General features: G+C 36.7%; 1 protein-coding gene across 11 annotated transcripts in view; it reads right to left on the reverse strand.

The window, feature by feature from the left end:
* LOC149074117 (uncharacterized) overlaps positions 1 to 13,899 on the reverse strand; it is a 420,692-nt gene that overhangs the window by 155,570 nt on the left and 251,223 nt on the right. For 7 of the 11 annotated variants that reach the window (XM_089246242.1, XM_089246238.1, XM_089246235.1 and 4 more), the window contains 2 exons: positions 11,234 to 11,313; positions 4,504 to 4,574 (listed from right to left, as the gene is read on the reverse strand). In XM_089246242.1, coding sequence (XP_089102368.1) covers positions 4,504 to 4,574; positions 11,234 to 11,313 — 151 coding nt within the window. The remainder of the gene's footprint in view (positions 1 to 4,503; positions 4,575 to 11,233; positions 11,314 to 13,899) is intronic. The other 4 variants (XM_089246241.1, XM_089246237.1, XM_089246245.1 and 1 more) reach the window with 1 other exon arrangement.

A 13,899-nucleotide genomic window follows, 5' to 3' on the forward strand; every position in this document is an offset into this window, starting at 1 on the left:
GGTTCATTTTCCTTCTATGCCGGGGTCAAAAGGAACTCTTGTTGAAAAGGTTGCTAAGATTATCAGTTGGTGCATATTTCTCGTGTTTGGTGGGAGTTTGACTCTTTAATGAATGTAAATTAGAATTTAGCTTAAAAATTTTCCGGTTTTTTGGCCGACTTGAAGTACAGTTTTCGTCTTTCAACGTTTTGTTCGCACAAGTGGCGTACATTTTCAAGAAATCTTACATTACAGTGGGCAGAAGGCTACTACTTACACCTTCTCTCTGCTTGAGTCGCACTGCCTCGTCGGGATTGGAATGTTGAGCTAGTCTGTTTTCCCCATTGGCTGAATTGTTCCTAAGGGCTCTGGATAATGCTTGGGTTTCAATCTCATAATTTTTAAAATGGGAAACCAAGCACTATTGATTTTCATCCTCTCCACAACTGCACAGACTAAAAACAGCTGGGTTTACCGTATCCCTTGCAGTTGTGGAGAAGTGTACATAGGCACTACAAAAATATCAATATCGACCAGATTAGTCGAGCACAAACAAAATTGTAGACTGGTTCAGGTTGACAAGTCAGCCGTAACAGAGCATGCCCTAACCAAGGACCACAAAATTCTCTTCGCAAACTCCCAAGTATTATCCAACGACGAGATATTTTCCACGTATTTTTAGAGAAGCAATAGAAATTCAAAAGCACAAGACCTGCTTCAACAGAAAGGAAGAGAGGATGAAAATCAACAGTACTTCGTTTCCCATTTTGAAAATGATGAGATTGAAACTCAACCATTATTCAGAGTCCTTAAGAACAACTTTGGCCAATGGAGAAAACAGACTGGCTCAACAGACCAATCCCGACGAGGCAATGACACTCAAGTAGAGAGAAGGTGTAAGTACAGTCGGCCCCCGTATTTGCGGTCTCCATATTCGCGGTTTTCTTTCCTTTATTGGAATTTTTTATCCAACACTCAGAAATCGTCATTCATGTGTTTTGTTTACAAAATTTGAGTTGTGCATATTTAGAATGGCTCGCTAATGACATTACTGTCATCACTAGAGCCATGGCAGCCCCCCAAGAGAGAAACAGTCCTTTTGGGTTGGATTAACCTTTTGCCACAATGTGCACTAAAGGATACAACCACTTCTACAGAGCCAACTGAAGAGACTATAAAAGACATTGTCACGTTAGCGAAAGAAGTGGGTGGAGAAGGGTTCAATTGTATGGATACAGAAGTGAAACAGCTAATTAATAGCAATTCAGAGGTATTGACCAGTGAAGAATTATGCAGTTAACTGCTCCTGAAACTGAAGCAGTACCAGATGAAGATCAAGATAAAGAAGTAGAAGACAAGTTCACCATGAGTACCAACATAGCGGAAGGACTTCGCACGTTCAAATCAGTAATGGATTGTTTTCATGGCATAGATCCCCATATGGTACGCTCTTCACATTTAGAAAAATTGGTAGAGGAAGCCTTGTCATCATATTCCAACATGCTTGATGATATGAAGAAGACACGACAAACAAATCACAATGTTCTTTCAGGAAAAATTGCCAACAATCGCTGTACCCTCTTTTACATTTCGTTCTATCCTCTGCGTCACCATGCTCTTTCCCATAATGTTCAATGATTGAGATATACCAGAAGAAAACTATGGTTTCAGTTTTTCGCGGATTTCCCGTATTCACGGTCAGCCCCGGAACGTAACCCCCACAAATATGGGGGGCTGACTGTAGTAGCCTTCTGCCCACTGACGTAAGATTCCTTGAAAATGTACGCCACTCATGCGAACAAAACGTTGAAAGACGAAAACTGTACTTCACGTCAACCAAAAAACCTGAAAACTTTTAAGCTAAATTCTAATTTACACTGTAACATGACAGCCTCCGGGTCATGTTTTTCTTACTAATCTTAATATCAAGAGAGAATTCTTACCTTTAGACCCCAGGGGCTGCTTAGCTACCGGAAACCACAGAAGGTCTCGCTAGTGTTCCGGTATGGGCTAGTTCATCTGCTTAGTCTTTCGGCTGGAGGGTGGGGTCTTCCAGTCGCTAGACGAGGATGGGACTGCAGGTCAGGCTGCTAATGTCCCATCAAAATTAATCTCTCATCGATATTCTTAACTTATAATTCCTTATTACTGTTGGTGCCTCTCGGGAGAGGTATCACCTGGTCTCATTGGGATTTTGGGTTCTTTTTGTACATTAACTATAAGTTTTATATTGCTTGCTTGAATATTTTGTTTGCTGGCGGATGGCCGCAGACATCCGTTGGTAAATTGTTCTAGATTATCATTGGTCGGTTGGGTGAACCTGGCCAGTTAAACTGGCGTGTTGCCAAATGATGGTTGTCGTTTACAATAATATTTCTGAAACTATATGTAAATTATATCAAAATGTACTTTGTGTGACGTAATAGTTTTCTTGTTGTGATGAAGTGTTCCCGTGGTCCAAGTAGAATATTTTATTTCATGATCAGTATAAGTACGGATTGTGTTGGTTGAACAATCACATTTTGTTTCACTCATTTTACGAGCTTAGTTCTCCAATGTTGTAGCACAGTGGTGCTAGTGTTTCACGTATCAGCTTAAATGTAACAAAACTTCATCTAGCCTTAGGCTCGAATTATATCCCATAATGTTTTTCTAAATTTGTGTTTATATTTTGGCAGGTCCGGATTTCTTTTATGAATTAATAATAACTTCAAATGAGAGCTGTGACTTGAATGGATGGGTCGATTCTAGCTATCCTCAATGTCTGCCTTGTCACGACCTGACTCCAAACCTCCTGCAAACTGAGTCCTTTGGCATTCTCTGAGCTGACGATCGATGATCAATGTTTTATCTATGGACTTAGATCACTTGCCTGGCCAGATTCATTACTTAGTTCCAATGTTGTGCTAGTTCCAAATAGTACGCCTTGATGTGTGGTGATACGATCTCCAGCGTATTATATCCACTACAGGAATATTGTGAGTTGCCTCCATCGGGTCTACTTCTCAGAAGACGTCCACCCGGAAGCTGTTGGACTTTGGAAGTCATGTGGAAACGGAGCTCTTCTAGTTGCATGCCGGAATTTTGGACTGGTTTCAGATAAGTACAATAATGATATGTGAAAATGTTTCTGTGATATATATTCATCTTTTAATAATATACTAAAATTCAATAATGTTAGCAAGGTGTTCTTAACTAAATTTTGTAATCGTGTTATTTTGTGATTTGAATAAATGTCTTGATTTGAAATATGACGTTGAGTAGTTTCCTTTTGCTGTCAAAAAACCTGAAAGATAAAAGTAGAATCTGGGAGTGCATAAAAGGTTGCAACACGATGGCCACAAAAGCCTCTTTTGCTTCTTTAATAAATGGTCATAAATGGCCCAGGTTGGTGTGGGGGGGGGGGGTACATTTTTTGGAAGCTCTTCTGAATAACGGGGAAGAATAGGAAGAAAGAGCTGTCTTTTGTTAGAGGTGGGACCTGAAAAAAAAACCAGTCTGAAGCGGAATTGGAATAGCGGGGGAAAAATTTACTTTTTATCGGAAATTATGAAATATGCAAAATATGCCTTAAATTTCGAAAAGCGATATTTTAACTATTTTTACGTGATATGCTCTATCGTGTAAAAATAGTGAAGTATGCAAAGACAGAAATCTGAGCCCTATTAATTAGCTTTATATTTTAACCACTTTACAATCGAAGGACATAATATTGCATCCTAACACCAGTGGAATGAATTCAAACAAGCTCACTCTATTTTCTTTCCTCTCGCCTGATCATCACAAAGCTTTGTTGCAACCTTATAATTTTTTTTTCCTTTTGGTTTTTTGTACACACTGATGGCCATTTTTTTTCCACACGTATGATGTATCTTTCTTATAACAGTGAAAGAGAACAAATAGGGTGAGGGTGAAAAGAAAGCTAACTTTGTACCTGCACATTCTTATCACCTTATCTTTCATACTATCTCACTCTTTTATTTGTGTTTTTTTCTTCTCTTTCTAATTTGTGGTTAAGTTAGGACAAGGTTACTATATTTATTGCAGATTTCGTCAAATAGAGAGCATCCAAATTTCTTGCCAATTCGCTTGTAAGCGAAGGGGTTAAGAAAAACAAAAAAACTTAGGCATTACATGGTAGAAATAAATATTTTTCTTTGTTTACACTTTCATTTATGATCCTCATTTTATAGATGATTTTAAAGCACAATCAACCATAAGCTCTGATTATCCCACTAATCAAGGCAAGTGGAAACCATGGCCAACTAAAAATAAAATTAATTTTCAAAATGAGGCACTAAAGGAAATAAGTTTGAAACATTAGCCCTTAAAAAGAGCATGATTTTAAAGACCTACTGCTGTTTTCAAAAATTTGTATTGACTACTATGATGGTGTTAGGTTTAATTTGTACTAATGGAATTGGCAGTTCCACTTACCACAGTGTACCTTATAAATCATTGTCATATTTACATTAAATTTTGTTCTATTAAAAAAAAAAAAAGACTATAAATAACACAACGTACACCCATCTCCCAACTGAAAGTGATTGGTCCTCCATGCCCGCTAGAATGGTAACTTCAGAAGCTTCAAATATCTGAAAACACATAATATTTATTTTTCAGAGATGTTAAATATTAGAGAAAATTAAGAATTAAAACTTGATACAGATAATCATTACCAACCAATAGTTGACCAGACACATGTTATCTTATTCATACTTAGTAAGGTCTCTGTCTTCTCCTGAAGTGATCCTTTTCCATGCTTTTCCAAGGCCTGGTTTGTCTTGCCTGATGTATTCCATAGTTTTGGAGGCTATACCTACTGAAATATATAGACTTGGTTGGGGGAGGGGGGGGGGATACAGAGAAGAGCTACATGGGCTCTTGTTCATACACAGGGCTTCAGTTATGAATAGGCGATTTTTTTTAAACATATTTACACTGGAAGAAAGTAGGTGTTAGGGAATAAATATCATTGATACATTTAAAATTATTAGATGGATGGAATGATGAAACGTGAGTTGTTACCATAGGCGTAAAGTTATTGAAAATGTTGGGGTGGGGGGGGGCCAGGTTCCATACAATATAACCTCATTTATATGACACGCCGTATAAACAAGGTTTCTATCGCGCCACCGAAACAGCGGGTCAAAGCGTCATATAAATGCAAAAATCGTATAACTGAAACTTAATTAAACATGACCTCTTCTCTTCAGTAAAAATTTCTCTAGGGAAATCAAAATCAAAAGTTAAAAAATTTGAAATTGTATTTCATAAAATTAAAATCAAGAAAACAATTACTCAAAACACAGAGCTAAGATTGACATAACATTACTGTTTCTTAAATCTCAATCTCTTATGATGTTTTTGTTCAGTTTTGAACATGTTCTGATAAAGATTTGAAATAAAAAAATGTGTTAAGTTTTAAAAGCTGAAACAAAAAAATCGTGTGTTTTGTTGTTCGGTTTCTATATCCAAGATAAAAGGCAATAAAGCATTGAGCTCAGCTCTATTGAAAAAAAATCAGTTTTTTCAGAAAGAACAACGTTAAATGCAGGTAAAATAGTTTTTTCACATTTAACGCTGTTCTTTCCAAAGTTTCCTCCGTTTTTCGAATTCGAATATCTCTGTGAAAGTTGCACTTAGAAAACATGGATTTTTTTTTTGGCATCAGGAGAGACAGGGCAACAACTTTCTAATTGGAAGTTGAAGGATAAGGGATAGTATAAAAATTTAGATTTTTTTATTTTGTGACACACTGTATTTTAACTCTGAAAACTGGTACAGGGTAATTTTTGAACATCTTTCGAGCATTTTTGGAATTAGAATCGTTCCTCTACAATGGACGGTTCATGAGATAAAGACGGTATTAGTACTTACAGGACACCCTGTATATTCTGATGTTACTTACAATAACTATGAATTATTTCGAAGTACTACAGTAAATAGAAATGAAACACCTTTTGGGTGAGACAGAGGGAAACAACGTAACTATACAAAAAATGAGAAGCGAAATACTCCTTATAGCGGGAGTTACTCGCTGTTCAAGACAATTGAAAAAAATTATGCTTATCCTAAATATTTATCTTTTCTTTGCCACTGAAGAAGGAACTTCCAAATACAGTTCCAAACGCATCTAGGTGTTGGTCGCTTTTCATTTTGGGTATAGTTACGATGTTTCCCTAGTATATTACTACAATAAAATAAAATTTTGACTATTATTTACAGGGTGCAAATAGATGCTTGGTTACTCGGGACAAGTGCGCATCGGGACAAGAATGAAATTTGCGCCCCAAGGTCCAGGGCATAAGACCCACCTGCCCCCCCCCCCAGTTGCGGCCCTGATTATTTACGATGATACTTAATTCTAATGCTTCTTACAATCCCTAAAGCAGAATATGCCGGAATCTGCGACGTACGCGCAGAACAATTAGTGCTACTGCAGAACAATCTGGAAGAGTTTTAAGAAAAATGTAGAACATTTTAGCAGGGCCGCAACTAGTGGGGAGCAGTGGGCCTGGTGCCGCTGGCGCTGCACTAGAGGCTGTACCAATTTCACCCTTTAACCTCTCTTTCAACATTACAAAGGGGCGTCAAAATACCTGCTTGTCCCGGCCGATCAAGAATCTAGTTGTGACCCTGTATGCAACTGCCATTCATAAATTTAAGAGTTTGAAATAATTTCGCAGCAGAATCTCAAGTGCAGTGTTTTTCTGTCAGATTTTAGGCAACACCTGTCAAAGTTGAGAAATACCTCGGGTATGCGTGATCATATGTTCTGTTTCGAACATTGTCCCGTAACTCCATGGTTTTCAGCATTATATTACCAGCTGCCCAGTCTTGCCCAATTCATGGTTCATCTGCGGCTCCCCAGAATAATTTGGTAGATATTTTTATTTAGAAAAGAACCACTTCGAAGAATAAATAAGCATACAAATCGATATCTCCATCTCGTCGCAATGCATTGACCTGGGCCGGAACTAGGGGTGGGGGGGGGGGGGGAACAGAGGGTACAACTGCCCCGGGTGGCAAAATTTAAGGGGTGGAAAATTTCAGATAGAAACAAAGAACAGCATTTGAACATTATCAAATTTTAAAATGGTGGGGGTGGCAAAAATCCTAGTTACGGTCTTGCCCCTGACAAAACAGCTACACCCCTAGGAGCCACGACGCACACTTTGAGAACACTGCCGTAACTCATAGTTGTTGTTCCGCTCGTTTTCATCTCAGCAGAACATAGTTTAGATGGGGGGGGGGGGGTAAGACAAAAATTGATGGAGGAAATTCACGTAAAAAAAATTCAAGCACTTGAAAATGATTATAATGTTTTTCAAGGACTGCAATGATTTTTTAAGGACTGCAATGATTTCTTAAGGACTTTTAAAGACTTGAAAATGAACTTTTTCCCAAGGATTTTCAAGGAGGATACGAACCCTGTCCCTATATGCCAGAGCTTGACAAATCCCAGTCTCCAGGACATCATGGTGACTAGAAAATTGGTAGTGGCACTAAGCATTCTCTGCATGTGATTGCTAGATTGGAAAATCACAGGATGACAAAAAGAATTTCCTATTTCACTGGAGTGGGTCTTTCAACATGAGAAGGAGGTGTTTCTCCAGTTTCCCAAACTTTTTTTCTCTCATTGCTCCCTGGACCTTTCTATCGCCCCCGGGGGCGATATTGCCCACTTTGGGAAACACTATCTCTGATCATAATAATATATTCATAATAATAACTTCAATAATAATACTCTGTTCCCATTCTTCTAATTGCCATCACGAATAATATTACCCTAACTCCTTGAGTTGTCTGAGCAATAATTTCATGATCAACTCTCTTTCACATCTTACGTAGTTTTGTAAATTTTGAACTCCGGATAATCCCCCTCGGATAATCGAGGTCCTATTGTACTTTTGATTTTGATAGCAATTCTTGTTCCAAACAATGTTTGTCGTAAAAGCTTTTGGCCTCAAGAATATCTGTATAAGCCTTTCATAGGGGACACCAGTATCGATTGGTGAGGAACAATGCAAGGCTATGGTGTCGCAGGGAATTTTTCTCTAATAGGGTTGTTAATAAATAGAATAGCTTACCCCCGGAGGTAGTAAATTGTAACACAATTGACACGTTTAAAAACAAATATGATAAACATGTTGGGGTAAGTCGAGAAGCTATCCATACTTAGAATTAGACAACCATAAGTATTCTTTATGGGCACTGTATAATATTTTATCATGTGTATATATTGATTATAATTTTTGTTAATTGCATTTTCAATTGGGTTGCTATATTTTTGAAATATATGACATACATATTTTTATGGGCATCTTTTTCTCAGCCACCTTGTTGGACATTTTGCCTGTTGTGACGTTTTATTTGTATATGTACTCGTGAAATGGCCCTAAATTAGAGAAACTGTTAATGAGCTAGTACTTACCAAGAAATACTGATGATCGGATACAATGATCGACTTTAGGACTTGGGCATAGATGGCGGCAGGCCCGTAGCCAAATATTTTGTTTGGAGGTGGAACGAAGTGGTAAAATAATAGATTTGGCCATCTTTTCCCCTTTTTTCAGACATTTTCCCCCATTTTGGGGGACACCCCCCCCCACCCCTCGCTACGGTCTTGGATGGTGATATGTATGACTAAAAATTTTAAGAAAATTCTCACGCCTCCTCAGGGAAGCATTTCCAATACATCTGAAAGAAAATATTGAAAAAACTCCTCATAGCGGGAGTTACTCGCTGTTGTAGACAGAAGTCAAATTCAAAATGAACTAGCAACAAAAGAGTCACCAGCTCTTTTGTTGCCAGTTCATTTTGAATTTGACTTTTGTCTACAGCAGTAAGTAACTAATAAAATATCACAAGTAAAAATTAGATAAAAATAGAATTTTAAGATAAAATTATTATTTTTTATTTCAAGAATAAGCCTCATTCCCCCCCCCCCCACCCCAGTATTCTGTAAATGATCAAAAACATGTGTCTGGTGCTATATAAAAGGAAAAGAGTGCTCAAGCATAAAACACATTTTTATTGTAATGATATCATTTTCACCTTTTTTAATGTCCATATACTTTTATGTTTTATCCTTGAGCAACTTTTCACTCACTTATGGACTATGTGTGTGCTTTTTTTTTTTTTATTTACCCACACTTCTGTATTTGTGTGTATCGACTCTTAGTAAAATGTTCTTTCTTCAATAAGATATGGGGAACAGCAGGATATGGGCCCCAGAAACAAATGTATTTTGTTCATGGAAAAGAATTCCAGGGATAGCGATATTTTCATGAAGTTAGTTCCCATGTCTTTTTATTGCATTCACCCAGAATCTTAGTATTGATGATGGCTGACTTCATAAACAATATTGTATAAAAGTTGATAAATAATCACAATTATTTGAACTGGAAATATAGAGTAAAACTGCTGGTGGAAAAACAAAAACCTTCCAATTCCGGCCCGTAGCCAGAAATTTCATTCGGGGAGAAACAAAGTGATAGAACAATAGATTTGGCCCTTTTTTCTGTCATTTTCTCACATTTCGGGGGGGGTGGAACCAAACCCCCTGCTATGGCCTTGTTCCATAGAGAAAAACTAACAGTACCCAGGTGAACTCAATCAGAAGCTGATCAGTAATTGGGATAAAGCAACAGTCAAGCACAGGTGCATATTGGACTTACTGTCAAAAAAATCTTATGATTATTATCAAAAGCTTATTCATATCCCCGATTTCTGCAATAGAAATGTGGACTGCCCTGAAAAATATCATGAGAAGAGCACTCTAACCAACAAGGTTCACCTGATGTGTATGATTTGTTCCTTGAAGCTATAGAAGACTGGAACGTTTCTAAAAGCATATCAAGAATTTTTCCTCTACTCTTGAGAGACCTCAACACTCAACAAGGGATCCCTTACAGTCAATTGTAGCACTGCAATGTTGCTCAGCAGGGTTGCCACAAAGCTTTCACATGATGATCATTGTACTGGAAACACACTCAGAAACAAAATCACAGTTTGCTGTCATTTAACGAAAAGTCATGGCAGAATACGAAAAAAAAGGCAGCAAAATTTAGAAGTAAATAGTAACCTCAATGAAAGAATGTAGTTGGAATCAATCATTAGGGAACATTTTTTCCATAAAATGCTATTTTTTCAAGACTGGCCATATGAAGAACAGTTGAAGGAAATATATTAAATGGAAAAAGAATAATCCAGTAAAAACTACCAGGAGCTCAAGTCACTTGAGTAATGATCTAAATTTCTTAACACATCATTTTTTTAGCTAAGTTGTATAAAGATCTTATCAAAGTAGCTAATAATGAACCAGTCTATGTAAGTGGCATAGGTCTTGGTTTTATGTTAGTGAAAAACCTAGACAGTGCGCTGTCACTGAAATGTTACTTTCAAATGTGTCGTATGCTCCCAATGTAATTAGTTATCTGACGCCTGTTTTTCAGCTAACTATGCATGTTGCTTTCATGAACTTTCATGGTGATTATTGTGAATTTAATTAGATGGAAAACAAATCAGCATCGCTGACTCAGTGGGGAGTTTATGTAACTGACAACTGTGATCCGTATAAAGTCAATGCAGTAGTTGGACATGAAGAAAATTGTAAATATCAAAAAATGGGTCATAAAAATATGAAAACCATCAAGAAAATGCCTGCTGAAAGACTTGTTCATGACCGGAAACTTGTTGACTGTGGTATCAATATGTCCTGCAATGTATGCATGAAAGGGAAATTTTCAAGATTACTGTCTTTTAAACAATTCATGATTGAGATGAGAGCAGTTACATTTAATTCATACTGATGTGTGCAGGTGTAAGCAATCTCACTAAGTGGAGAGTGAATTTCCAAATTATTTGACCATTATTTAAGGTGTACTCAAGTATATTTGTAGGCAAATAAATCAGATATATATTTTTTATGCACATAAATCAGATATATATTTTTTATGCACATATTGGTATGAAACATTGGTAATAATGCTCCTCTAACTAAATCTTCTGTTTTACAATCTTTTTCAGGTGGTCAATCTCTAGTGTTAAACCTGCTGATAGAAGATAGTTATGGTGCTGAAAATCCTCTTATTAAAGGGACCAGTTTGACAAAAGATCCGGGACAATTGTTCCAGTGTCAAGCCAAACTTCAGAAGTGGGGTTGTGCAGTTATTTTTAGCAAATATGGATCATTGAATACAAACATTTTTATCTTACACAAAGATATGAAAAATAAAAAATATTGTACTGAAAACAATTCTTTTACTTCGGCTTGCAGTTCTGAAGTTCCATAATTGCCATTTGTTTTTATGTCAGTCAGAAGTTGAGCTATAATGATAAATTAGCAAAAAAATAAATTGATTTATTTAAGGCTGAATAAAAGTACTCAAACAATAACTAAATGTACAGGTCATTTGCTCTTCAATAACTTACTTAAAACATTACAGTCGATGCTTGTTGTAACAACTCCACATTATATTGGCCATTCCATTACAATGACTGGTAGGATAAGTCCCAAATGTTTCGAGAGAACGACTATCATATATATATATTGCATTCAATTTAATGACCCTCCCAAATTGTAACAAAATGTTATTTCAGACTTTGTTTACTGAAGCCATGTTGTAGCGCATTGGGATGACCTTGATTGTGATGCTTCACATTAGAACGACTTTGACCACATGAGATTGTGAAACTGTTGCCACAGGCATGTAGCTAGAAATTTCGTTTGAGGGGGAACCAAAGTGATAGAACAATAGATTTGGCCATCTTTATCCCTTTTCTCTGTCATTTTCTCACATTTCAGGGGGGACCAGACCTCCAAGTCCCCTCCCCCACTACAGCCTTGTGTTGCCATCAGGTGGGTCTTGGTTGTTCTGAGTGTTGGAAAATGAAAATGAGATGGTAGTGCTGTGACCAAACCTATAAAGCTAGATGTTGGGAATTTCTCTCTTCTGTATGTAACCTGTAACTAGTGAGAACCTATTGGTTCTCTTATTACTATTTTTTTACATTTAACTAAATTATACTCATTCATGAGACATGTCTATTACAGGACCTTTGACTGCCACATAGTGTAGATTGGAGTGTGGGCTGACCGAGTCATCTGGTTAAAAGCTTCGTTTGAAAACAATGGCATGAAGGTCAGTGGATATTTTTTTTTGTCTTAGGAACTGAATTATTATTATTTAGTTTTATTTATTTTGTTAATTTCTACCATAGAACAACTGAAGAATCCGGGGTAGAATGTCACTTGAAAATTGTTACATTGTTTAATGTAACATCTGTTTTTGACGAGACAAAGGAGGTCGTTATATCAAGCGCAGACTGTATTACATATGCTTCCACAAAAAAAGTTGGTACATAATGTTAAAAAATAATTTATTTTCAGGGGCATACATAGAATCTGCCCTTGGAGGGAGCACAAGGAATCTCTTCCAGAGAAATTTTGAATTACTAACCATTAAAAAACATTTTAAATCAACAAAAATTGATTTTAAGATAACACATGAAGATATTTTCTTAGGATATTTTAATTTTTTTAATAAAAATACTTAAAAAAAGTTCATGGCTCCCACATGCTAGCACCGGGCCTTCACTCTAAAGGATTTCTCAATGGCCTCTTCCCAAAAAATTTTTTGCAACCCTCAGCAGAGATTATGGTGTATTTTTTCAGTGGAAAAAAACCCTTTCGAGAAGAAAAATTTTTTGAGGAGATTATCGTTATCCCCTTTTTCCACCCATAAGAAAATCCTGTGTACGCTATACATTTTGTATATACAGTAAAACCTTGCTATAACAATACTTGATGATAAATACCTCCACAATGATATTTTGTATCGAATCCTGTTTTGGAATTTCACGCAGCCTAATGTTAAAACTCTGAATACAGTTATATATACTTTACTACAATAAATCCCCCTATAACAACATTGTTTTATAGATTTTGTGAAATAATTATAAAGATATTTTTTATATTTTGCTCAAAAAGTCTATTTTTTTTAAATTGTAAACAGCTTTTGTTCTTCCTAGAGTGTTTAATAAACATTGGTATTTTGCACTATCTACTCTTCGAAAGTGTTTATGAAGTTGTTGTGAAGCTACTGTCTGTGTAGTACACATAAATGCTGCGCAGTAAACCATTTTATAGTATGGAACAACTAATAATTTAATTAATCAACTGGTTAACTCAGGGGTGTCAGAATTGTTTCAAACCTGTGTGTGCTCATCTTGAGCTTCATGTAGGAAATATTTGATTTTTGAATCAATTCTGGAGGTGCTTGTTACCCCGTGCCTCAAATTATCATAAGTAGTGAAAACCCACAGCACCCCCGGCTCTGACACCAATTAATAAAATATTATTTTTTGTTGTGAATAAATAGTTATGAATGCATTATTTGGGGATACTAACAACACCAATTCAGAAGGGATGCTAACAATAGCATGAATTTTGTGGGGGAATAATGATAATATTACCTACCTCTGAATATAACGGAAACCTCTCTGAAACAACATTTTTTCCTTGGCCCACAGAGCACCATTATATTCAGGTTTCACTGTAATTCTATTGCATGAGATATGTGGTCTGCCAGCACACTCAGCAAACATTCACAGTTCACACGTTAGATGGCGCCATTGTACCACAGTGTACTTCCATCCACACAGCATAGTTTTTCACTTTTTTCCTATGCTCAAGTGCACAACTCTATGAAAATATATAACATATGCCAAGATGGCGTCAAAGTCTGTGGACGCACGTATTGTCTCGCTCTTTAAAAATAAGCTGGATTACGTTATCAAGCCCTCTCCTCTAGGCACAATATGGACATGACCTGCAGAATGTAGCCTCTTTTTTTCAGAAGAGAAAGGAAAAGAAATTTGATGATTTTTTCGGACTGGGAAGGGAGGAATTGT

This window comes from Pholcus phalangioides, unplaced genomic scaffold (assembly GCF_987345545.1).
Source record: "Pholcus phalangioides strain wild (caught in Gottingen) unplaced genomic scaffold, Ppha-v1.0 ptg000017l_1, whole genome shotgun sequence".
In the NCBI taxonomy this organism is placed as follows: Eukaryota; Metazoa; Arthropoda; class Arachnida; order Araneae; family Pholcidae; genus Pholcus; species Pholcus phalangioides.